At 40.6% G+C, this 27,465-nt stretch overlaps 2 protein-coding genes across 17 annotated transcripts in view; both read left to right on the top strand.

The window, feature by feature from the left end:
* camta1b (calmodulin binding transcription activator 1b) overlaps nucleotides 1–27,465 on the top strand; it is a 332,021-nt gene that overhangs the window by 14,987 nt on the left and 289,569 nt on the right. For all 16 annotated transcript variants that reach the window (XM_058792231.1, XM_058792239.1, XM_058792227.1 and 13 more), the window contains one exon: nucleotides 7,589–7,692. In XM_058792231.1, the coding sequence (XP_058648214.1) occupies nucleotides 7,589–7,692 (104 nt within the window). The remainder of the gene's footprint in view (nucleotides 1–7,588; nucleotides 7,693–27,465) is intronic.
* On the top strand, nucleotides 13,775–17,397 carry LOC131549778 (uncharacterized). The gene is made up of 2 exons (XM_058792248.1): nucleotides 13,775–14,665; nucleotides 16,876–17,397. Exons 1-2 carry the CDS (start codon nucleotides 13,899–13,901, stop codon nucleotides 16,940–16,942), a joined length of 834 nt encoding a protein of 277 aa, XP_058648231.1. The 5' UTR covers nucleotides 13,775–13,898; the 3' UTR covers nucleotides 16,943–17,397.

Below are 27,465 nucleotides of genomic sequence, written 5' to 3'. Positions count from 1 at the left end.
ATTGGGCTATTTTGAAAATACAGTCGTGGGAAAAATGACAGAGCCGTGGGTTGCGGTTTTTTGGGCTACTTTTATAATGTACTGCGACCGCCCAAAGTGTATATAGACAAATAAAAATTAAAATAGATCCTTTTACTAATGTGTATTATACTTGGAATGTATCCATGGTAACTTAAGAACGGAGAGGTGGGTGTAACATCACAAACAACGTGAGTTTCAGCAGAGCACGTTAAGGCTTTTACACAGCAGAAATAAACTTGACAACAGCCACTATAGATTATATTAGATAATAAACACACAATTACGATAGGATAGTGTTGTCACGGTACCAAAATTTCAGTATTCGGTACCGATACCAGTCAAAATCCACGGTTCTCGGTACCAATTTCGGTACCACATGCTAATTTAAAAAAACACACTATTTTTAATAAAGTCAAACAAAAATAAAAATGTACAAAAATCAATCCCATTCTTTATACTTTATTTAAATTGTGTTTCAAGTTTTTCCGCAAATAATAAAAGTATGAAAAACAGTAAACAAGTTTCACCCAAATTTAATTTGTCTTTTAATTAATTAAATTTAAACGCATTGTATTGTTTTGGTAAATAAAGGGGATTTACTATTAAAATTAAAATATGGAAGAAATATTGTGTGACGACTTTAAAAAAAATAAATAAAAATAAAAATTATATTTCTGGCACAATGTCTTTTAAGATGAACTTTTATTTTGACGGGTTGCCGTGAATACCTTTACATTTCTGTGTAGCTATATGATATGACGCTGGTTTTACTCAATGAAACGGTAATATGCTCGCGAGGGGACTCTCAGAGCAGTTCTGTAGATGTTGTTTATGTATTTATGTCCTCATTGAGACGGCAGATGATGAATCACCATGAGCGTCACGCGCGCTTCAGTGTATGTAGTAAAAAAAAGAAAAAACCGCACGTCTCTGCCATTCATTCACTCACACAGAGACTCGCAGAACATGCGGGATTCATATTTGAATCGACTTTTGCAGCTTAATATTTACAGATACTAGTCCACGTCGCGATTTGATTTAAGTGCAATGACCTACTTTTGATTAATTCATCCAAACTTTGACAAATTCCGTGGCATTCCGTGCTAAACTGTAAATTCCGTTTTTATAACTGGATTCCGAGGTTCCGTCCGCCTTTTCTACATTGCGGAAATCATAGGGCCGTACGCGTCAAGAACCGGGTTGACCGGGTACTCGGTACCACCGGTACTTAAAAAAACCTGGTACCGTGACGTTTTCACTTTTTTAGTACCGACTTGGTACCGAAGTACCGGGTCTTTTGACAACACTACGATAGGATATGTCCTGTATGTGATTTTTTAGAGGTGAATGTGTACATCTGAAATGCTAATTTGTGCAGCGATATAAAAGGCTATAAATAGCATATTTTAACAACAGTAAATGACCAAATTCCACATGTGATCACAAAAGAAAGTTATTATAAACACTCGATGGTAGTTTGAAGTGAGTTCTGAGTAAAAGTCTATTATTAATCTCATAAATTGTCTTATATAGCATGATGCTAATATTAGCTCTAATGCAGCTGCAGAACAGGTCTAATTCTTCTTTATAATGCATTTTGTCATAATACTTCACGTAAGGACGCAAGAAATGTTTTGTTGTATTTATTTAGAAATACTTTTGATGATAGTTGGGTAAATGTATACTGGGATTGAAGCGATGTGGCTTGGTAAATGTTTTATTGCCGGTATAAAGGCTGATAATGGCTGAATAAAAACTAAAGAATAATGATAAAAGAATAATAAGGATTATGTCTCATACCTGGCGGAAGTGTGAAAGGTTCTGTTTCCTTAAACTAGTTTGTCATGCATTTCTTTTTCAACACATTTATAGGTAAATCCTAGTATTTTAAATTTGTGATTAATCATGATTAATCATTAATTTAATTAACGCAATTAATTGTTTTAATCGATTGACAGCACTAGTAAAAATAGAGCTTCACAATCCTTGAATAATGTTTTTTTTTTTTTTTTTAGTGCAACCTCAGAAAGTTGTGCATACAGTTTTGAATTTTTATGTATATATATATATATATATATATATATATATATATATATATATATATATATATATATATATATATATATATAAACGTTTTATGGAGGGTGAAGTCTGTTTCAATTGTGCTTTTTTTTTTTGAATCAGTAAATATAATAATATGTTAATATTTTAATTAACACATTTAGTCCACCTCTTGTTTTTTTTTTCTTCTTCTTTTGTTATGTGAAATCAGTTTTTATGAGGATCTTTAAAACCTTCGTTACTTTCATTTCTGATACCTTTTATTGTCCATTAATGTGTCTAAAATGTCTAAAATATGGACACTTTATGTTTTGTCTGTCAAAATATTCAAAAGTCTGGTTTTAGATGGCACAATCAGCCCTATGGTTTGTCCTTGCCTGGTGCTGACCAACTGTTTATCACCTTTAGTGAATATATTCCAAAAAGGATAAGGAAGTCTGCAGTATGTTTCAGCTCATTTGTCATGTAAACACTCTCAGTGAAAATAAAGCTGCTTTTCAGCCACTGCCTTTAGGGCTTTTCTGTCACCATCAAGTGTTGTTCTTATTGGGGTCACTTAAAGCCACATGCGGGATCTGTTCAAACATGCTGCTTATTGACAATGTGAGATCCCACAGCGCCTTTGTGCCACTCAGCTGAAGGAACGTTCATCACTTTCTTCCGCCTAGAACGTTCCGTATTTAGTGACCTCCAACGCCTCCTGTCAAAGACTTCAGTCTATCAGTCACTTTAGCCCAACTTACAGCTGCTGTCACGGTGGCTGAGTTTCTGGAAAATTTAAAAGAGCTCTTTACACTGAGAGTTAAGTTATGATATACCTTTGTATCCCTAGCTTAGACGAGACTCTCTGATGCCTGACATTACTTTGAAGGGCAGGTTTGATAGGTGTTTTTCAAAGATCTCCTCAGATCAAGAGTCGGACATCAGTTAGACAAGGGCCACATGCGACTGCGGCACCTTGGCATTTGCGAACGTGACTGTGTTTTTATATGTCAGTAGAGTTTAAAACCAAAGCGATTTATCTTAATACATTCATAATTAATTATGGTGGGCGCGTACGCCTGTGTGCACCTATAATTGTTTACATGAGAAGGAGCAAATAGTCTACAGTGCTCTATTCTGTTCTATCTTTCTCTACCACCTACATTCACACATTTATATCTGTGTGAGTATTAGCAGCGTGTTCGTAGCCTTGTTTTGTTTTTCATTTTCTTTGTTGTTAAGCCTTTTCCCCTCAGCTCTGCGTCTCATTGGCTACTCATGGGAGACGGTCGTGAAAGAGAGAAAGGCAAACGCTTAAGGCAGCGCTTGGCAGACGGCGACTGACTCTGTGATTAAAATTTGCCTCTAAAGCCACAGTCGTCAGAGTCAGCATAATTTAAAAGCCCCTTACTTTGATGCAGAACAATGAGACTAAATGGCAGTCCTCAGAATCACTCGCTTGTTCTGCCAAAACATGTACTGAGAGGAAAAGAGAGACGGAGATGAAGGGAGAGACTAGAAATAACGAATAGGAACAGGAAGGGATGTATAGTCTAGTCTTAATTACTCTGTAAATAAGTTTCTCAATGCCTCGTTCCTTTATAACACATCCCAGTTGAGTTACATAGAATGAAAAAGAAAAGAACTTTTCAAGAGAGCCTGCTCATTTATTCATTGTCTTATGAGAATGTGCTGTGTGTTTTGCTTCTGAATCTTTGCTTTAGCACAGATCTCCCAATTTATAATGTGAAACGGTCATTAGATTCCAACGGAACTGTTGCCGTGAGAGAGAGAGAGACGGCACTGAATAAAAAGGCAAATCACAAATGAGATCTTTTCAAACTCAACAGCTTCTCCTAGACACCATTGAGATTGAATGGAGAGCAAATGTCCACTTTTGCTTAAGTCTCCTGCTCCTCAGATTTTTCTTTGAGGAAAATGCCCCGGTAATCTCAGACTTTGACAAGACATGAAGTCTGCAATCAAAAGTCTCATTTCTGTGCCATGCATGTTCATCGAATACCTTTATATTCTTATACAAAAAAATTGCTTTGCTTTAGGAAATTTAGGAGTAATATCTAATAGCAAGTTAAAAGTTTTATAAAAATCTCTTGAGCCAGAAAAAGCCATTCCTAATAAAGGCCCATTCACAGCTCACTATAAAGATTACCACATTAACGGATGACAACTTTTTGTTTACTAATTGCGATGCAGTTTTGTCTTCTGCCACTTTAAATGCTCTAGCGGTATACAATCATGTAGATTCTGATTGGCTGTTAGTGTTTTTATCATCCATTTGCTGAAAAAACTAAAAAAAACATTCCAAAACAAAATTGTTCCTTTCTGCTGTTTATCGTTATAGTTAGAATGAATATTAAAACTTTATAGTTATCATTATAGGTATGGCATGAATATGCCACAAGGCTGGAAATATACTTTTAAGTTTTACAAAATAAAAATAACAAAGTAGACAGTACTTACAAACCAGTGGTGTGCGGTGTTGTTCTGAAATGAGGAGGCAAAGCCCGCAAAGTTTTTTTTTTTTTTAAACAAATGTAAATTCATGTCCCAGTCACATTTTCTTGGGTAAATAAACATTACTTACGCTATCAGAAAAAGAAATAAAAAACAATTCTATTTGATAATTTTATATTAACAATGTAATTAATATTCTCTTTATTAAAGGCATATACGAATCTCATCACTTTATTAGTATAGGACAGTGTAGAAATGACCGTAAGCAAAGTGGGGGAGAGAGAAGTTAGTGTTTTTAAGCATTTTACATTTATTCCAAAATAATAACTCAAGGCAGTAATTTAAACAATATATTTTATTTGTGAACTTATGTTCAGTTGTTCTTTTTAATAGTTAACTTTTTGTTGGATCGTCAGTCATCAAAGCTTGGTAAATATTGGTCACAGATACGGAGAATTACTTTAAATTTCTCCAAACTGATTACTTACTAAAAACTCCCACAGTTCATGTTTTCATGCCGTTTGAGTCTTATTTTGACGTAACAAAGTAGTTATATCTAAGTAAATGCCTCCTCTTACGTGACTTTCTCCCTTTCATTCTCTATTACCCCTTCACCAAACCCAATGCAAGTTTTAGGTGGTCTGTTAAAACTTAATGGGCTCAGGGGAGGCAAGAGAGGTGCGGACTCCCCCTGTAACTTTACCTGCTGGTGTCACTGTTGAATAGGGGTGTGCGATATATATCGTCTGCGATAATATCGTAATTGTTGTTTTAACGATATGCAATTTGACAATATCGAGTATTTTGCAAAAACAAACAAAACACCTACGGAGTGCACGCATACATTAGCCTACGTGTTCTTTCACTGCATGATTTCAATAAACAGTTCAATAAACAATTAAGTTAATATTAAGAGACTTACATTTTAGACATTATATTTCCTGTTTTTGCTCCATTTCGCAGACAAAAAAAAAATTCCAAACAGCTACAGCACAGTTTTGCGTCTCTGAGCAACATGACAGCGCTTCATTCCTGAATGAATCAACCGTTAAATGATTCGGTTCAGTCTCAATGACTCACTTATTACCAGTGACTTTCTGCCACCTACTGGTGGTTTTAATTTCACATTTAAAGTCTATTTTCATTTTTAAAATAATTTTAAATATCAGTATTCAATGTTTTATGTTTAAAAAGTAAAAAACAAATACATTTATAACTGGTTAAATCACTCCATGTCACTCTGAGCTGCATTAAACTGTGTAAATACATCTAAATGCCACTTCAGATGCAACTTCTGCAAAGATTCATTTTGATGATACTGGTTTCATTTGTTTGGTGAAAACCTAAATGTGTATTATCTTAATTGACTGATTAAATGTAACAATTTGACTCAAAAGATGTACACTTTTAGGAAAAAAATGCTTTATTAAAGGTAAAAATCAATTTAAACTTAAATGAAAAGATGAATTAATCACTGATGTGAACTGACCACACAGATTATGAAGAATATCAAAAACTGCAGCTGTCCACAGTAGTCAGATATCAGCACAATAACACAAGAATCTGCAAAATATCGTCTAATTATCGTTGTCGAAAAAATCCAAAAAAATATCGAGAGATCATTTTTTTTCAATATCGCACACCCCTACTATTGAACAATATTTCTTTAGAAAAACGAGTGATTTATACACTTTTTAATGTTATATTTTGTAATATAGGCATTATTTAAAATTTTTACTACAAATTTTGTTTCTCATCCAATATTTTGAGGAGACACTGCCTGCCTTGCCTCCTCGGAGGAAATGCCCCTGTTACAGACAAATTCAGACAATTCCAGTTAGTAAGTTTAAGTCAATATGTTTACAGCAATTCTCATCAAATTGTCATGGCTGGAAAGTTACTGTAAATGCAGACATTTGTGCTTCAGTGCCTCTTGTGGCAACTTTGAGAATGCAGCACGTACTTGAATTGCAAACGTAGAAGCATTGGCATTTAGGTACTTGTATAGAGTATATTTCAGGCGCAGTTGCGTTTATCTGATATGCTCTGAGTGGCGATTTGAAAAAAAACTTGGGCGTTTTCTACTGGGAATTGATTTTTTTATTTTATGTGAGTTTAAGTTCATTCACAGGTAAAGCACAAACAATGTGCCCTGGTTCTGGTGTAAGACAGTGAACAGAAGAGTGATCTAACCCTCTTCATGTGTCTCTTTCCCTCTGGCTATCTGTTTGTCCTTAAAGCCAGAGTGGGAGTGGTTGCTAAGCAGTGTCTCTATGGACACACAGGCTTCATCTTGCTCAGATCTGCAGCGTCTCTTTCGCTTCTCTCTCGTCTTTTACCGAGGACACACTCCACAAATCTCAGTCAGTCTCTCATTCTCTCAGTCTCTCATTTTCTTTCAGTCTCTCTCGCTTTTTTTATATTCATAAGCAGGCTCAGCACGCAATATGGAACTACCTTCTCCCACAGGGCTAAACATTGAGTTCTTTAAGAAGCCTCAGCCCTTGATGCAAACGGTTATCAATAACCTTGAAATGCTTTTGCTCCGTTGCCCAATTTTGTTGTTATGTATTTGAGCAGGCACTCTGGCATGATAAGGGAGAGAGAGAAAGAACGGGAGTGTTTAAAAAAAAAAAACTCAATGAAAACAAAATCACGACATTTCTGGATGAAAGCCTTTTGCATGCCTTGTGCTCCAAATATGTTCCCTTTCATTTCACAGTAACATCTTAAGTTTTTTTTTTTTCTTCATTGCTTTCTGAGTGCTCCCCCTTTGAGGTCTCGTGCCTGGTTTATAGTTTTATATTTCTGAAAAGGTTGTCACAGCAATTTGCAAACGAAACACCTGGGCATGGAAGTTTCCTTAAAGGAGTCCCTTGAGCAATAGCGACACTGAATTCAAACAACTCAGTAATTTACAAAGAAATGATTGGATCTTTGTTTAAAAAGAACAGCTCCCAGTGTTTTAGACTCTGGAGAGCAGCACAGCTTTGGTTTTAATAATCCTGCTCACTCTTCATATTCATTAATCGTTTTGTGTCATTCACAGATGAACATGGACATTTGAAAATCTACCTGCCCAAGAAGCTTCTGGAATGCCTTCCCAAATGCTCCTCCCTGCCCAAGGAGCGACATCGCTGGAACACCAACGAGGTAAGAAGCTTTTTGTTTCACAGGAGTTTGGATTTTTTTTTTTTTTTTTCCTATAATGCAGTGATCACATTTTAATGTGTTGTTTATTGGATACTATTGTTGGTTACCTTATGCTTGTTTTATAGCAAACTTTGATTATTAATTGCACTTAAGCACAGATCTAATTAGTAGTTTCTAGATTTGTCGACTCAGCTCGACAGAAGTACTTCAACATTCAACACTGCAGTCAACATACAACTATAATATAATATAATATTATGTTATATTATATTATATTATTTGACTTTAAATGCAGACCTTGAGCAAAAAGCTCATCACCAAACACCAATGACTTATACATGCACTATATGGACAAAAGTATTGGTACACCCCCTTCTTTAGAACAGAAAAAAGCACTTCCAAAACTGTGGCAACAAAGATAGAAAGATAATTCATGTATTTAAAAAATAGTTTTTTCATTTCATTTCTTTTCATCTATCTCTGTTGCAACAGTTTTGAAGAGTCTAAATGACTCTTCCAAAAGAGTCATTTTAGACTCATGACACCAAAAAGTCATTGGTGTTGTGTGTGTATATATATATATATATATATATATATATATATATATATATATATATATATATATATATATATATATATATATATATATATATATATATATGTGTGTGTGTGTGTGTGTATGTGTGTGTGTGTGTGTGTGTGTGTGTATATGTGAGAATTCACAAGATTATAATTTTCTTATAACAATAATTTTGTAAAAGTTTGTCTGTTTATAATCAGTTGTCCACCAAAAAAAAAAAAAAAAAAGTTGGTATTTTCACATGAAATATACCGCTTTGTTGACTGCCATACTGCAATATTTGGATTTGCTCTGTAAATCTGTGTCAGTTTTATCTAACAGTTGGACTCGTATACAAAGTGTATCTGCATTGCTTTGAACTTTGTCTTCCTGCCCCGAAGGCGTTCTGACATTCAGAGACAAACAAACACACTCAGCAGAGATTAGGGAAGCCTGTTTGGACCGATTCCACAGCACACCTAAAGTCTGACACAACCTCCTACCGTCTCGCTCTCTGCTAAAGTATAACACCACTTGAACATGCACCAGCTCTGTTTTCATTTCTTTAAAATCGGAGATCTGGTCTCAAGTGGGTAAGTTAACATATTGCAAGTTGCTATCTGATTTACTGTGGACTCTGCCAAATTTACAGAGATGAGATTTGTATTGAGCTGTTCTGAATTTCTGAAGGAATACCATTACATGATGTATTAAGGGTTTAAAATTCTTGTTAAAGGAATAGCTGACAAGTCTTGTTACCATAGGTTAATATAACATTGCATTTCTTTGCCTATAATGGTTTGAAGAAGGCTAGACTGTGAAAGCTTTTTCACCAGCTAACAAAAGTCAAACATTTCTTTCATTTTCTAGACCTGCCTTAAATTCTTTATCATGATGGAGATGGCACATACTGCTACAGATGACTTGGGATGATGCATGCCATGACCTTTCAGAATATTTCAGATTAATTTCCATTTCAAAACTGCTATAACTTATGAGAGAGGAAGCCACTGATGTCTTGCACATATACGTTTATTTACGATAAGAGTTGAAAGTACGATTTGATCCGGGGAATGCAGATGTGTTTTCTTTGTGCTGTGCTTGACTGTGTTGTAGTTGAAGAAGTGATTGTGCAGAGAGGTTGATGCTTCTCTCTCTCTCCGTTTCATTTGTGCGTCCTCCGTGTTGGGAAGCCAGCAGTGTGGCTGTCCCTCTGTGCTTTCTGTCAAAGCCTCCGCGCTCCCTTTCTCTCAACTTGCAAAGAGTTATAAAGTTTCCCAACTGTTTTTAAAGATTGTTTCACCCTCCCCAGCAACTCTTTATAGTTCTTTTTTTAGAATAGTGCCACTGTAGAGGAAAATAATCTGACCCCATGCTGATGCAAACTAACCGGCCTCAAAGAAAAGTCATGAGCGGTTCACTAAGAGAACTTTAGTGACAGCTATTCGTTTCAAATCAAATAAACTATCACTAAACTATGTGAATAGATCATGAATAGAGCGAGGACAGGAAGTGATGTGGAATGAACTTGAAGGGCTGAACTTGACCATGTGAGCACCAGTGTTGGCAAGCTACTTGGAAAATGTAGTGAGCTAAACTAACAGTTACTCTTCATTAAATTAAGCTTCACTACACTAAAGCTACAGCCCTGAGAAATGTAGCAAGCTACGCTACAGCAACATGGCAAAGGTAGTTTACTACATCTAAGTTACTTTAAAAAATATATATAAATTTTTATACTGAACCAACATCATACCAAGTCAATGCTCTCTAAGTGATCAATAAAACTGTCAGTCAAGCAGATAGACAGGCATAATAGTTCAGGTTGATTGTTTATTCAACAACTGCTCCAAACCAATTTGGCAACAACAATCAGTATCATGTACAGGGCCGGATTTACCTCATATTGTGACAATGGCAAAATACATTTTTGCTGTCGGCTGGAAACTTCCTATTGGTAGTTGGTATTGTGGCTTTATTGTAGGCTATACAGACACATTTATACAAAGGGTAACACTTAACAATAAGGTCCATTAATTAACATTAGTTAACTAGTGTAGTTAACGTGAACTAAGAATGAACAATACTTCTGCAGCATTTTTTAATCTTAATGTTAATTTCAATATTTACTAATGCATTATTAAAATCAAAAGTTGTTTGTTAACATTTGTTAATGCACTGTAAACTAACGTGAACTACCAATGAACGGCTGTATTTTCATTAACTAACATTAACAAAGATGAATAAATACTGTAATAAATGTATTGTCCATTGTTCACTCATGTTAGTTAATACATTAATGAAATCTTATTGTATAGTGTTACCATATAAATGTATAGGCCTACAGATAGGCTACGTTTATTTGCATCGTTGCATGTGTCATTATATTATTAACATTTCACCAAAATCAAGTTCAAATATGAAGTTTTTGACCAGCGAATGTTTTGCCCTGTCATTATAGCCGCATCAGAGGCAGTACATGCATCGCATTTACATTTTCATGAACTTATACAGTCTTCTGTCGCTCAGTTTATTCTCTTATTTGTTCAAAATATCGTATTATAAAAGATTTAGCGCTTCGCACAAGCTATTTGGCTGTGACTCGACGGCAAATGATAGACTAAGATACTCTTCTCTGCTCCTTAAAAACAAAAAAAACATTAGTCTTTATAAATATAGTGTTTATTTGTACTTATTCAATCAACAGTTCTTTTATTTACCTTCATATTGCAGACAAACTGAGATCCTCCAAACGCGCTGCACTTCGTTCACGAGAGAGGCGAGAGGAGTAATGAGGTTTGACTGACAGTTTGAGGAACCAATGGCGTTACGAGCTTTAGTGGCGGAAGCGTCACTTACTGATCCAGGATCAGTGATCCTTACCTGTTATATTTCTGATTTGAGCTTGAGTTTCAGAAATGCTTTGGAAAATGTAACGCTAGCTTTTTTTGACGCTACCGCGCTACTTGATCAAAAATAGAGCTTCGCTACTGAAAAGCTATTTGATTCAGAAAGCAGCGACGCTACCACCACACTACTGAGAAATGTAGTTAAACTAGTAGCGTCACTACTTGTAGCGACGCTACTGCCCATCACTGGTGAGCACCACTGGCAGTTTTCAAAATTGTTTCAAAATATTGGAGCCCACATGAAATCAAAATTAAACCATTCTTAAAACATTGAAAACATTTTTAAATTTAAAAAAAAACTGAGATATTGGATATACACAAATTAATATTTTTGTGTCATTTACATACTATTATAGTATTTATTAATATTTTAATAAAATATTTTATTGCGTTGTTTTGTTTAAATTTTACATAGTAACTATGTACTTTTGTCATTTAATTTGTTTGTTTTTTAATATTTCTATTTAGCTTTTATTTATTTTCAAGTTTTATTAATTTTAGGTCTTCAGTTTATTTTTCAATGAATTGCAGTAGTTTTAATTTAAAAGTTTACGTTTTTAATCTAATATTTATTACTTTATTTCAACTTTATTTAAAATGAAATTTTTTTTTTGTTAACAGTAACAACACTGCTAGCAATGAACACAATTACTTTATTCATTGTTAATTCATATTCGTTCATAATACATTAATCATTAAGTTATACAACTTTACAGTTTTAATATATACAACATTACTTCATCGCGACATTAAAGTATTGATCTTTACTGTAAAGTGTTACCTGTGTTGTTAAATTTTATCATTTTATTTTTGGAGTATTGAAACCACTTCTTGCAAACCAATCAAATTCCTGATAGATATTCCTATTTTATTTTAGAAATGCATGACAATACTAACACAAAATAGGTTACAATTGTTGTTTCATGTTTACTTTAATCCCTCATCATAATTAATTTATGATGGGATGGAAGATAGAAGTTTCTACCATCCGTGATTACCTGTCCCTCAAGAGCCGCTGTTTGTGTTGAACATGCACTCAGGAAATATTGGCTCCAGGAGCATTAGCCAAATCTGACATATTCGTGACTGTGGCAGCTCGCTCCCAATTTTGCATCCTCACAGGATGAGGAACTTGTTACTGTCAGTAGAGCTATTGCTTTCACTGTTCCTGTCGTTGTCCAGGCTAAACATATCTGACTGTTTAAACAAACACAGACCACATTGCGCACAGATTGGAGACAGGAGATTTAAAAAAAAAAAGAGTGAATGACGGACAATGCGGACAGGCAAAGAAAGATGGAAGGAGGAGGTGTAGCTCTCCCTGCAGATGGAGACATTGTGTGGCCGTTGTTGAAGCGCAGCTACTTTTGGAGGCTGTTAGGAGCAGAAAGTCTCCCTAGTGACACACACAGCTCTTAATGAGAACGAGTTCCTAAACAGCCCCGACTTCCTCCTCCTTCAGCTCCAGTGTCAGACTGAATGCCATGCTCCCAACGACCAGCGGTGAGGTATAATGAGGCCTCTAGCAGGGCCGAATGAGACATCAGGTCATACAGACAAGCACAGCTCATGTCGAAGCCTGTGTTTTCCTGCATGCATTGGATATTTCACACACATACGGCGTAATTTCTTGGATTGGGAGCTGGGAAGTGGGTCTGTGTTTATGTAGTGTTCACCAGTCACTCCATATAACATTCCCATCCCTCCCTTTTCCTTATGGGAAATGACCCTTATTGAAGGTAATGACATGGATGTCTCTTCGGTTGAAAAATTCTTGTAGCCGAATGACCACATTAAAAAACCAAACCGACAGTATGTAGGAAAGGAGGGGGTAACATCAAAACGATAATGGTGTTGTAATGAACACGAGAAGAGGGTGAACGCTGGGGGATGGCAAAAAGTCAATTCCTGTCTTTATCTCTTTTTCTCTCGCTCTGTCTCTCACCGTCGGTTGCTTTACACCCCCTGCTGTTAATTTTAAATACCTAGAAAAAGCACGCGTGTGTGTGTGTTTGATAGCTCTCCTATACTATACCGCACACCGCTGGGAGTCCTAGAGTGTTTCTGGAAAAGCTTTGTTATTACTGAATAAGAGAATATCATGCCTAAAAACCATCCGCAGAACATTTCCAAGTAATCACGGTGCAAATAGAAGTTGGAACAGATCTCAAGAATAATCTCTTTGCAGCTCCTCACTGATTTGATCTGGAAAGGGTGATTGAAATGATGTTTTATTAACAAAGTTCGGGAGGAGCACGTCAGATACTTAGCCTAATTAGACACAAGTGGTACGCCATCAGGCTAATCAACACAAGGGTACAAATACAGCTGACATACCTCCTTTCATTTGACGGCTAATCAGCATCTGGTTCACCCGTCTGTTGTGTTCACAATGTCTCACAGTGGATATTCCTCGTCAGGAGATGACTCCATCTCTCCCCCGGCCGCATCACCACAGCCAACCGGCTCCAGGACCACTACTTCCCTGCCAAGCAATGCAATCGAGCCCCAGGCTCCTTCTCGGGCGGCCTTCGACTCGTTCAGCCACTCGCCTTCCAAAACGCCCAGGCACACACTCGCCTTCTCCGGCGAGAACCCCAGCCGATTCCCGGCGTCTTCCTATCGGTCTACTAGGCCAGCATTTCCACCTATAGAAAAATGGACAGTGGCAAGTCTGAGGCAGGCACTGACCAACTCCGACATCCAGGCCCCACGCAAGTTCACCAAAGCGGAATTATATGATTTATACAAGAACCTCAAACCAAGTAATCTCTCTCCTAAAACCACCCCAACCCAAAAGGCTGTTAAACATTGCAGTAAACTTACGGTCACGCCTCGCCGGACTCCCCCACCTTCTTCCAGCTCCAAGATTAGCTCCCGAAGAACATCAAACAACGGCACTAGGCCATCAGCAAGCCAAGGCCGTGCCCCGGATTCGGTTGATGCAAGGCCCGGCGAGGTTCCGGCGGCGGCCCAGCTTTCCGTCGCGGCTCCCTCCTCAGCGATACCGAGGCCCACCACTCAAGCGGGCGTCTGGCCGCCTCCGCCACCAGTCTCGGCCCCGATGCCCACCTCTCTCAGCGCAGAGCCCTCAGTCCAAGCAAGCGCTTGGCGCAATGGCCGGCTTACACAGCCCCGCCACCGGCCTCTCTCAGCTCAGGGCCCGCAGCCCAAGCACGTGTTTGGCCGCACGGGCAGCCGCATTCAGCCCCGCAGCCCGCCCCCTTCGGCCCGGGGATTACAGCTCAAGCAAGCGCTTGGCCGCTGTGGCCTCCCCATTCAGTCCCACAGCCTACTCCTTCCAGCTCAGGGATCGCAGCCCAGGCAAACGCTTGGCCGCACGAGCTGCCAAACACAGCTCCGCCTCCAGCCCCCTACAACGCTCTCCTCCAAGCGAAACCATCATACTCACTCTTCACCGCCACACCCATGCCTGTCCCCCCAAACGCCATCGCCACGGAACCCCCACAAGTAGCTCACAACATCCGAGCACAGATTTTAGCAGGTGCAGACGTCGATCTCCCTTTACTCCTTTCCCTCCTGCCAACTTCCGATTCCAATCGACAAATAGATTGCGGGGACTTTTCAGTCACGCTGAAAAACCCCAATCCCCTCTCATCCCGTATACTCTCTTTTCCCGAATTTGCAATAGCTTTCAGTCGATTCACGGAGATCATATGCTCAGTCTTCCCTCACAGGCGACGCGAGCTTAATGACTACCTGGCCATCATAGCCGAACTCGCGTTGTCCCACGGAGGAGGGCATTTTTCACCTATCACAAACTGTTTTCGGCAAAATGCGCCGTCCGAGTTGCGCAGTGGAACCAATGCCCCTACTGGGGCGCTCGACCTAGATCTCCACAACAGGGTGTTTCTAGGATGTAGGAACATTTCGTGCGCCGTGTGCAGGTCGGTCGCTCATTCCACCACGAATTGCCCACGGATCAATCCGTCGGCTACTCCATGCCCAGAACCCACCTCCACAAAATCCACCAGCTACGTCCCAAGATCAGCAACAGCGCTATTCTCAGACCAGGAACAATCAGCTTCATACGCCGCGGACAACAGGCAGCCATGCTTCGCTTTTAATAATCGAAAATGCATCAGACAGCGATGCCGTTACCTACATATGTGCAGTTTCTGCGGTGGAGCCCACGCTCGTGTCACATGCCCTGTGTCTAAAGCTGTGAATAAAAAATCAAAAAATTATTTATCGACTCCCGTGAACATTTCTCGTCTGGCCATCGAACTCACCAGCCATCCAGATAAAGAGTTCTGTAAATATCTCCTGTCCGGCCTCAGTCACGGTTTCAATCCCGGCGTCGTATGCGCGCTTTCCCAAAATTTTATCTGCAACAATCTCCAATCCGCCCATGCCGAGCCTGACACCGTGAGACGACCTCATCGGAAGGAAGTCAAATCAGGCTTCATGATCGGACCTTTCACAAACCCCCTTCAAAATCTTTCGCGTCAGCCCCATTGGTGTAGCTACAAGAAAATTTTCGGGTAAAAAACGATTAATCATCGACCTGTCATCTCCCCACAATTCCACCACTCCAAGCATTAATAGCCTGATTCCCCTCGAAGAGTTTTCGCTCAGGTACCATGACATAGAGCAGGCAGTCGAATTGATTAAAATTGCGGGCCGAGGAGCCTGGCTCGCCAAAATAGACATCACTTCTGCTTTCAAAGTGATGCCTATCCACCCGGATTCATGGCATTTATTCGGGATACGATGGTTAGAGAAATTTTATTTCGCCGTCCGCCTCACCTTCGGTTGCAAAAGTAGCCCAAAATCTTCGACATGCTTTCAGAAGCCGTCTGCTGGATTCTGTCAAACAATTACGCCATTCCCCATCTCATCCATCTCCTAGACGATTTTTAATCATTTCGCCTCCAAACGCCATCCCAGCTGCCCACATCCTCACAGTCCAAAAGGTTTTTCGAGCTTGGGATCCCCATTGCCCAGGAAAAACCTTGGGTCCAGCTACATCCATCGAATTTCTCGGCATTAATCTAGACTCAATCAAATTCCAGGTCTCTCTGCCTAAGGAGAAAATCGACAGGATAATCCTCGTCTCCTCTACCCTCATTGACAGCTCTCACTGTTCCAAACGCGAACTCCTGTCATTGCTCGGGCATTTAAATTTTGCCATGCGCATCATTCCCCAAGGCCGTCCCTTCATCTCACATCTCCTCTTACTCGCTTCGTCAGTCCATGCGCTCGAGGACCTAATTTCCCTATCCGAGAATGCCGCGACGAACTTAGGTTATGGATAACGTTCCTCAAACAATGGAACGGCCTTTCCCTCTTCTATAACAACCTCGTTTCGTCTCCCATCGACATCAAACTTTTTACAGACGCGGCCCCTTCAATCGGTTTCGGAGGATTTTACCAAGGTCGCTGGTTCGCGTCTCCATGGCCTTCCCAGCTGCAAGGTTCGCTACCGTCCTCAGCTCTTTTTGAGCTTTACCCCCTCGTGGTAGCAGCTTACTTATGGGGAAACGAATGGGCCTCAAAATGCATCTTAGTGCACTGTGACAACGAAGCAGTTGTTCAGTGCATCAACAAAGGCCGTTCCCATTCTACCGCCCTCACGCCTTCCTAAGACGATTAATATGGATCTCGGCATGCGACCAATTCATAATAATCGCCAAACATGTCGCAGGTTCAGAAAATAAAATTGCTGACTCTCTGTCTCGCTTTCTGTTTCAGAAATTCAGGATGCTGGCTCCAGAGGCGGACCAAAATCCAACCCCAGTACCTCCATATTCAGAATTAATATTTCCGTAAACCACCCATTAAAACCTCTCCTTGAAGATTCACTCGACACCATCCTCCAGGCTGTCTCTCCCAGAACACTCCAATCATACGTAACAGCATGGAGATGCTTTAAGTCATTCCACCTCTCTTACAACATGCCATTTCCAGATTTTTCTCTACTCTCAATAACCTCATTTATCTCTTTTCTCAACAGCATCAAAGGCCTCCAAATCAATTCCATCAAAAGTTACATAAGCGGCATCCAATTTTTTCATAAACTCATGTACGGCGCTCCCTCACCCGAAATTAGCAATTCTCAAACCTCCATGTTGATCAGAGGAATCCAACGATCCCGGCCGACTCGTCCCGATTCGAGACTACCCATTACATTAGACATCCTCACCAAATGTATCCACTCCCTCCGCACAAATTACCAGCCCCATAATACCGCCCGGACACTCGATGCCATGTTCATTTTAGCCTTCTTCGGTTTTGAGATGCTCAGAGCTAACCATCTCCTCTAAATTCGATCCGGTCATCAACCCCACCATCTCAGACCTAACAATTCTTGATAGCGAAACCATTTCTTTTCGGATCAAACAAAGTAAAACCGATCAAGTTAAGAGAGGTCATTTCATTTACATCTTCAATCTCTTCTCCCATCCAACCCTACCAAGCTGTCCTCGAGTACCTCTGCTCTAGGATTTCCCAGGCCAAATCCCCTCTCGAACCTCTATTCTTAGACGAGGCCAAAAAACCTGCCAGTCGCTTCTGGTTCCAAAAACATCTTAAATCAGTCCTGCTATCGGCAGGCATTTCAGCAAAAATTTTCCAGCCATTCCTTTCGCATCGGGGCAGCAACATCAGCAGCCCAGAAAGGCCTCACCAAACAACAGATCCAAACCCTAGGAAGATGGTCTTCAGAAGCTTTCCAAAGCTATATCAGAATAAACCAGTTCCACATTAAATCAGCCCACCAGATGCTAATCGGGTAATATAAAAAAAAAAAAAAAAAAAAAAAAAAATTTTCACATAAATTGGTACGAGCCTTCCAGACATTTTTAAAGAACTTACCTTTTCAAGTCCACGCTTGGCGAGGCCCACCTATCTGACACCGTGAATCTTCACAGCTTGTTGAACACTGGCAGAGCCTCCCAGCTAGACAACTTACCTTTTCCACCCTGCGGCCGGAGAGTCTCACCCAACCAGGCTGCGAGCTTCCATCTCCAGTCAGATGACGGCGAGTGCCTCCCGGCCACCTAACTTTACCTTTCTGTCTTTACCTGTCCGACACAGTGAGCCCGATCTCCCGCCGGACGCCGGTGAGCGCATTCCCGGCCAGACAAACTTACCTTTTCAAGTCCCACGCTGGCGACGCTTACCCGTCCGACACAGTGGGTATTGTGCTCCCGTCGGGCGTCAGCAAGAGCCTCCCAGCTAGACAAACTCACCTTTCCATCCCGTGGCCGGCGAGACTTACCCATCCGGACCGTGAGTTTTCATCTCCGGTCGGATGCCGGCGAGAGCCTCCCGACCACACAACCTTTTCCGTCTTTACCTGTTCGACACAGCGAGTCTTGATCTCCCGCCGAACGCCGATGAGCGCATTCACGGCCAGACAAACTTACCTTTTCAAATCCTCGCTGGGCAAGGCCTACCCGTCCTGACACAGCGAGCACTGAGCTCCTGGCGAACATCGGTGAGAGCCTCCCAGCCAGACACTTACCTTTCTTCCATCCTGCGGCCGGCGAAACTTACCCATCCATGCTGCGAGTGTCCATCTCCAGGCGGATGTCGGCAAGCCTCCCGACCACACAACTTACCTTTCTGTCTTACTCGTCCGACTCAGTGAGCCCCGATCCTCTTAACGGACGCCGGCGAGAGCACTCCCGGCCAGACAACCTTACCTTCTCAAGTCCTACGCTGGGCAAGGCTTACCCGTCCAACACAGTGAGTCTTGATCTCCCCGTTGGACGATGGCAAGAGCCTCCCAGCCAGACAATCTTACCTTTTCCGTCCACTTGCACCACAATATCAAACCCCTCGAACGCTACATACCGGTCGGTCAAGCAATCTTAGTTTTCAGTCCGCCACCGGCGAGGCTTAACCATCCGACTCACGGTATTGATCTCCCGTCGGATGTCGCGAGAGCCTCCCGGCCGGTCAACCTCGTCTTTTTCCTCCTACGTCAGCGCCGCTGGCCCTTCAAACAGGTGAGCACGCTCACCAGTTGGATGGCGGCTAAGCGTCCCGACCAACTTTACCTTTTCCGTCTTTACCTGTTCGACACAGTGAGTCTTGATCTCCGCCCGAACGCCGATGAGCGCATTCACGGCCAGACAAACTTACCTTTTCAAGTCCCACGCTGGCGACGCCACCCGCCTGACACAGTGGGTATTGTGCCCCGTCGGGCGTCGGCGAGAGCCTCCCAGCCAGACATCTTTCCGTTTCATCTACGGTCGGCGAGACTGACCCGTTTGACTCAGTGAGTATTGGCCTCCCGTAGAGCGTCGGTGTCGGTCTCGGCCACCCACCTATTTTTCCGTTCGACGGGCGACGGCGCCTAGCCATCAGCCGCCATGGGTCTCGCCCGCCTGCGAACACCGTCCACCTGTCTCTTCTATCCTCACACCTTTTCCCCCGCCTGGCGAGGCCTACCCGTCCGATATCTCCTGAGTCTCAATCTCCATCGGATGCTGCGAGGCCCTCCCAGTCTCCGGGTTTTCTTCTCCCTACCTGTCGGCAAGGCTATCCGTCCGACATTGTAGTCTTGATCTCGTGTCGGACGTTGACGCTGGTCTCCGGTGGGCTCCTGTACTTGCCGCCCGCAAGTGAGGCTCATCCATTCGATGCCGTGAGTCTTGATCTCCCGTCGGATGTCGCGAGAGCGTCCTTGTCGGACGTCCAAAACTCTTTTTATCTGCCAAGCCAATAGGACCCACTCGTCCGGCATGGAGGTGCTCCAGTCGGAGGCTTCATGGGTTCTCTTGGCAAGTCTCCGCCCTCTGTCCTCTGATCAGCAGGGGCTGACGGCCAGTAGGGCTCGTACGCCGACTCCGTGATCTATCCCACTGCAGGCAACTCGGGTCCTCCTGGCCAGGGCCTTAACGACGCTGCTCCTCTATCGGCGGGCAAGGCTCACCCGTCCCAACGTGATGAGCACACCGTTGAGCTTCGGTTCGAGCCCTCCCTGACCGGTCGCCCCAAACCACGCAGTTCACACCAGCGGCCGGTGGGGCCTACCCATGCATGCCAAACCGCTCCCTCAGAGCTCGTAGGCTCCCCCGGCCTGTCATCCAGGCTACCCTTCGAACCAGCTACCGCCAGATCTATTGCGTATTTGGGGGGGATCTTAGTCTGGCGGCTGTCCAACACTCAATTGCTTTTTGGGGGATACTCTGGGTTCGGGCAATTCCCGAGCTCGGAGCCCTTCCCCAGGACAGCACGCCAACAACGTATTACCATACTCGCCAAATACGCATTACGTTACTCGTGCTAAATATATGTAAGTGTGAACTCGTGAAATGATGTTTTATTAACAAAGTTCGGGAGGAGCACGTCAGATACTTAGCCTAATTAGACACAAGTGGTACGCCATCAGGCTAATCAACACAAGGGTACAAATACAGCTGACATACCTCCTTTCATTTGACGGCTAATCAGCATCCCTCCACCACCCCTTCTCCACCATTATCACCAAAGTTCACTACACAGTAGGGGGGATACTCTGGGTTCGGGCAATTCCCGAGCTCGGAGCCCTTCCCCAGGACAGCACGCCAACAACGTATTACCATACTCGCCAAATACGCATTACGTTACTCGTGCTAAATATATGTAAGTGTGAACTCGTGAAATGCTGAATAAACGCCTCCGCAACGTGGCACAGGACTCAAGCTGACTGTCCTTGCTCCGAACAAGCCCAAAGTTCACATTCCCAGCTGAATGTCACACGAAGACGTGCCATTACATTCTGAAGCACGCTTCGCTAAATGATTTTGTCTGAAAGCAATTTAGATGAATTCTCATGGCTAAATATGCAGCTAATACAGCGTGGGTATTACTTATTGACAACGTGTCCTTCAGCCTGGGCGTTTTTTTTTTTTTGTCAAGCAAACGCTCCAATAAAAAAAAAAAGAGATTTGAGAGATGTGCAGGGGGTTTTGTCATTGTTTGACCAATCTAAGCTCTTTGTTAGACCTTCTTCCACCTTCAGCGAAACAATTCTCCTGGATAAAGGAGGGCGTGGAAAATCACAATGCGTGTGTACCGAATGGAGGGGCAAACAGCGAGGATGGGTACGGAGCTTACATGCTGATCTGGTAAGCTGTAGATTGAATTGTATTACCTTGACTCAATGACAAAATCCCCATGTTTTGTAGACTTTGCGAACGGAGAAGCCTGTGAGTTTGCTTTTTATAATGTACATCGCTGGGACCCTGTTTGAGCCAGAGTAAAGGGCTTTGATATCGCCAAAAGATTCATAAGTCGCTCCCTAGCAGCAGGGATGAAAAAGCTGTCAAGGTGAACAATATTCTCTCATTTTAGCACAGTTAAACGTCTTGAGTAGCCTTGGCTGGTGGCGATAGCGAATGCCCCTTTACGCACTTACACAGAGATGCTGTGTCTGCGCCATTCCACCATAATCTGCCCCAGATGACAAACTGCGCATCTAAAAGTTTTAAGCGGCACGGAAAAGTGCTGCTGCGTGCGAGTCCTTGTCTTGTCGAGTTCCCCTGCCACGATTGTTTTATTTTAAATCTCTCAGTTTCTCCCTCTTGCATTTTTTTGGTGTGTGCGTGCTCTTGATCTAGATATTGGCATCATGGATCCAGCTTTACCCCAGTGATAAGTGCCAGGAAAGTGGTTACCGTGCCTTAATCTTAGCTGGCACTACCCTGTTCCTCTGGGTCCCTTTTCTTTTCTGGTCTGCCTAAGTTTCTCCACACATAATCAAAGGAAGCAGATGCTACTAGTCAAACCTTACCCTACAGGGAATGCTGGTAAATTTAGTTTGTGTTTGTATAAGTGCACCTTTGGCTTCTGTGGAGTGGAAGGGTCTCTTGTCACCCAAACAAGCTAGGTATACCGCTTCACTTTCCATTACAACAAATAATGTAGTTTTAGCGAAGACCACATCTGTTGCATTTTTGACCTTTTTGGACTTGTTCAGACAACCTGGACTTTCTGCTTTGTGATTGGTTTTAAGAGCCTCAGGAGGCATGAACTCTGTCTGTTCACATATGCAGTTATAATCAAGCAGTGGTGGGTTTTTGTGTAGTTGAGCTAGAGTCTCCATCTGCCTGCATATGCTATTCATTGTCCATATTTTAGATGTGTTTTAGTACAGTTTTAAGTAAAAAATAATATTAATATAAGACTTAAATATTTTTAGCATCATTATTCCAGTCTTCAATGTCACATAATCCTTCAGAAATCGTTATAATTTGCTTATTATAATTGATGCTCAAGAAACATTTTATTATTATTATTATTATTATTTTTATATGTTGAAAACAGATTTGCTGCTTAACATTTTTGTGGTAATCGCGATGTTTTTCACAGACAGTTCAAAATAATAGTATTTATTTAAAAAAAAAATTGAGTCTTTACTGTCACTTTTGATCGTGTCATTGCTGAATAAAAGTAATATATAAAAAAACCAAAAAAACTAAATTTTTACTGACTCTAAATGCTTAAGTTTACCAGTGTAAATTTATTGTTCAGTTTCAGTTCACACTGCTCAAGCACGTCAATACCTGAAATTATTGTCTTTGACTGGATTATTTCAGGAAGCCATATCGTTTTTGTTTCAATTTTTTCTTCTTCAGAAGTATTGTTAGTGCAGTGTCATTTTTTATTTCATTTTTATTTTTTGCCAATGCATGGTAATGTATGCTTTAATTAAAATGGTTACATGATGCACATTTTTGTCTTTTTTAAGCCTTTAAGTGTTGGCTGGACAAAGCCTTGTTTAAAAGTTTGTCTTGATGACAGTCAGTTCATTTTAATTCTACATAATTTGACTCACATTTGAATTGTAGTCTATATTCTGTTTTCATTCATCAATTCATGAACTGAATTCAGGCATTCTCAGAGTGGTGCACAACCCTGTGCTGCACATTTCTGTAAACTGGGTAAACTTTATTGCACTGTTGTATCTGTCACCAGTGCTGGCGCTGCAAATGGTGATCAGTTTGAATGCCCTGTGTTTTTGTGTACGACTGTGAATAAGGCTGAATGATTATGACACATCTGCACAAACAGACTTTGCCCTTATTTTTCTCCTGGTCCAGGCATTATTCTGACATGTGGTCGTCTGTTGGCGTAATCAGGCTTGTTAAAAAGAATCCACCGGATCCCCTCCGGAGTGGGTTTAGCCATGTCCCGCTATCCCGGGGATTACAGCTTCCTTGAAAGGATTAGCACAATGCTGATTAGTTTGATTTCGTTCTCCAAGCCAGAAAAAAGCCAGTCCTCTTGATGTTTATGAGATTTATTTTAATACATTTCCTCTTGTGGAAACAAATTATGCAGACTCCTTGTTTTTTTTTTTTGGGAAACTGTCAATTCAAAAGCTTGCATTTTTCTCGCTATCATTCTCGCTTGCTCTTCGTCCTGTTTTGAGAGCATTTCCCAATCGAGCTGAAGAGCAAAGCTCCTGATTAGTTGAAATAAAGAGGCAAAAACAACATTTATTTCCTCTTTGTGCCTGGGACAGGAATGCGTCGCCCCTGTCGTGGTAATTAAGGATGACTCCGTGCAGGCAAATGTTTGAGGAAATGGAGGCTGAGCTGCTGAGGAGACGATGAGGGAAAAAAGGAAAGGTCACGCTGCTTTGTTTTTGCAAACGGGGAGGCTTTGGGCTGTAAGGAGCTGATTTGTGAAGGTGCCTGGATCATGATCGGAATAGTAATTCGAGGAGAGGCTGCTGTCAGTCTGTGGTATAGGTGCGTCTGTGAGTCCATGAAGGAATGCAGAGAGATGCTAGCGAGCTTGCGCTGCCCGATGCAGTGAATTGCAAAACGCTCCAGGCATCTCTCAACTTTTGTGTCTGTTTTGTGTGTATGTACAGTATATGGCTAAGACAGCAAAATAGGCAGCATGATGCTTTTAGTTGCAGTATGTGAGTGAAACCTGACGGATGATTTCAAGTCAACAAGAAATCAAAATTGATCCGAATCAAAATGACTTTCTTATGCACTTTCGTATACATTCATGGTTTTATTGGGAATGATTCATTGGTGCATGTCATTGCAAAAAGAGCAGAGGTTTTCAAACTGGGGAAGAAAAGGGTTCTGGGGTTTGGAAAAAAAAACAGAAAAAAAGATCCCAAACAAAAACATACAATCAAAGTTAATGTTAAATATTTAAAAATATTTAATATCATTTTAGAGAAAATTTATTAAATTGATATATTGTTTTTGTTTGGGATTCTCAAAGTCAGTGTTAAATATTCTTAAAATATTTATTATTTTATCATTTTATTTTTGCCAATGCATGGTAATGTATGCTTTAATTAAAATGGTTACATGATGCACATTTTGTCTTTTTAAGCCTTTAAGTGTTGGCTGGACAAAGCCTTGTTTAAAAGTTTGTCTTGATGACAGTCAGTTCATTTTAATTCTACATAATTTGACTCACATTTGAATTGTAGTCTATATTCTGTTTTCATTCATCAATTCATGAACTGAATTCAGGCATTCTCAGAGTGGTGCACAACCCTGTGCTGCACATTTCTGTAAACTGGGTAAACTTTATTGCACTGTTGTATCTGTCACCAGTGCTGGCGCTGCAAATGGTGATCAGTTTGAATGCCCTGTGTTTTTGTGTACGACTGTGAATAAGGCTGAATGATTATGACACATCTGCACAAACAGACTTTGCCCTTATTTTTCTCCTGGTCCAGGCATTATTCTGACATGTGGTCGTCTGTTGGCGTAATCAGGCTTGTTAAAAAGAATCCACCGGATCCCCTCCGGAGTGGGTTTAGCCATGTCCCGCTATCCCGGGGATTACAGCTTCCTTGAAAGGATTAGCACAATGCTGATTAGTTTGATTTCGTTCTCCAAGCCAGAAAAAAGCCAGTCCTCTTGATGTTTATGAGATTTATTTTAATACATTTCCTCTTGTGGAAACAAATTATGCAGACTCCTTGTTTTTTTTTTTTTTTGGGAAACTGTCAATTCAAAAGCTTGCATTTTTCTCGCTATCATTCTCGCTTGCTCTTCGTCCTGTTTTGAGAGCATTTCCCAATCGAGCTGAAGAGCAAAGCTCCCTGATTAGTTGAAATAAAGAGGCAAAAAACAACATTTATTTCCTCTTTGTGCCTGGGACAGGGAATGCGTCGCCCCTGTCGTGGTAATTAAGGATGACTCCGTGCAGGCAAATGTTTGAGGAAATGGAGGCTGAGCTGCTGAGGAGACGATGAGGGAAAAAAGGAAAGGTCACGCTGCTTTGTTTTTGCAAACGGGGAGGCTTTGGGCTGTAAGGAGCTGATTTGTGAAGGTGCCTGGATCATGATCGGAATAGTAATTCGAGGAGAGGCTGCTGTCAGTCTGTGGTATAGGTGCGTCTGTGAGTCCATGAAGGAATGCAGAGAGATGCTAGCGAGCTTGCGCTGCCCGATGCAGTGAATTGCAAAACGCTCCAGGCATCTCTCAACTTTTGTGTCTGTTTTGTGTGTATGTACAGTATATGGCTAAGACAGCAAAATAGGCAGCATGATGCTTTTAGTTGCAGTATGTGAGTGAAACCTGACGGGATGATTTCAAGTCAACAAGAAATCAAAATTGATCCGAATCAAAATGACTTTCTTATGCACTTTCGTATACATTCATGGTTTTATTGGGAATGATTCATTGGTGCATGTCATTGCAAAAAAGAGCAGAGGTTTTCAAACTGGGGGAAGAAAAGGGTTCTGGGGTTTGGAAAAAAAAAAAACAGAAAAAAAAAAGATCCCAAACAAAAAACATACAATCAAAGTTAATGTTAAATATTTAAAAAATATTTAATATCATTTTTAGAGAAAATTTATTAAATTGATATATTGTTTTTGTTTGGGATTCTCAAAGTCAGTGTTAAATATTCTTAAAATATTTATTATTTTATCATTTTTAAACATTCAATATTCAATTCATGTAATGTTTTAGTTCAGGATTCTAAAATTCTAAATATATATATATATATATATATAAGTAAAAAAAGTATAAGTAAGTATAAAAGTAAAGTAAGTATAAAAAGTTATATATTTAAAACATATTTATTTCAAACTAAATATAGTTCAAATCTATTAACATATTTACAGACATATTGCTCGGGACTAACTGTTATAAAAATTATAATCAAACTTTATTTGGAGTACCGCTTGTGCACAATGCACATTTCTTAATATTAAGCCTAAAATGTGTTTTAATGTCACTATTGATGAGGATTGCATGATCTTTAAATAATATTAGTCTTTACATGCAAGATATTTAAAGGTACCACTTGCAATAGTTCCACTTTAGCACAATCAAATATACTTAAGTTTATATTAAGTTGGACTTCAGCACTACTGCCGCATAATTAAAGTGCATTAGGTTCAAAATGAGTTGTTCCAGTTTAGCAGACTTACCAGTTTAGTATACTAAAAGTACAAGTATTTTAATTAAGTACATAAATATGTAAATGTATTAGTAGTATACATAGCATGAAATACATGTATCTTAAATATACTTTAGTATGTTTATTTTTCACTAGGGAGGGATAATTTTTTTGTAATTTTTAAACAAATGTATATATTTTTTTTAAATCATGCGATTGTCACTCTTATGAGTTAATATACATTTCCATATTTAAAACATATGATCTTTTTATTCAGTTGCTAACAACATGTTTTTATTGTGGGTCTTTATACATGAACTTTCAGATTTGAAATTAAGAAGAGGTCTGAAACAGCCTGATAGATACACCACTTTTTACAGTCTAATCAATCCCCAAATGGATAAAATTAAGTCTTGCCCTGTTCTATATCCTCAGTTTTTCTTTTCCCAAGAATTACTTCACATTATGTAAGTTAAATTGGTTGTGAGAGCTTTTTAATTTTTTTTAGATCTACCTTCCAGTCAGATTACAATGCGTAAATTAATGCAGTTTTTCTTGATCTTTCTTTATTAACCTGTTGCTTACTGTGAGGTCAGATGATCTGTTGTGGTATAACCATAATCATAATTTGAGCATTTTTGTACCTGTACCTGCTTCTGAAGGAACCGGCATCATATGCTTCCCTTCCATTCCCCTTCTCTCCTCCTGTCTCCAATCCCACGTTACCCTCATTCGTTCCATAACCCCTCCCTTTTTTCCGTGTCTCGTATGCACTGAGGTGTAAAATTATTCAGGGATAGAGGGATAGATTTCTCCCTGTTGAATTGAACCACTGGGTAAGGCTTTTGTGCCAGGCCATTGTAATTGACTGTCGCTTTATTTACCGACTGAGTTTGTGTGTGTGTGTGTGTGTGTGTGTGTGTGTGTGTGTGAGAGAGATTCTGGAGTGCTTCCCTGTTC

The sequence above is a fragment of the Onychostoma macrolepis genome, chromosome 11 (assembly GCF_012432095.1).
Source record: "Onychostoma macrolepis isolate SWU-2019 chromosome 11, ASM1243209v1, whole genome shotgun sequence".
Lineage (NCBI taxonomy): Eukaryota > Metazoa > Chordata > Actinopteri > Cypriniformes > Cyprinidae > Onychostoma > Onychostoma macrolepis.
The sequence above is the reverse complement of the archived record's forward strand: the minus strand, read 5'-3'. Positions and strand labels throughout refer to the sequence as shown.

Coding starts and splice junctions, on each gene's coding strand:
- LOC131549778 (XM_058792248.1), top strand. CDS start 13,899: ATGATTTATACAAGAACCTCAAACCAAGTAATCTCTCTCCTAAAACCA. Junction 14,666..16,875: donor CCGAGCACAGATTTTAGCAG/GTGCAGACGTCG, acceptor TTTCTGTTTCAG/AAATTCAGGATGCTGGCTCC.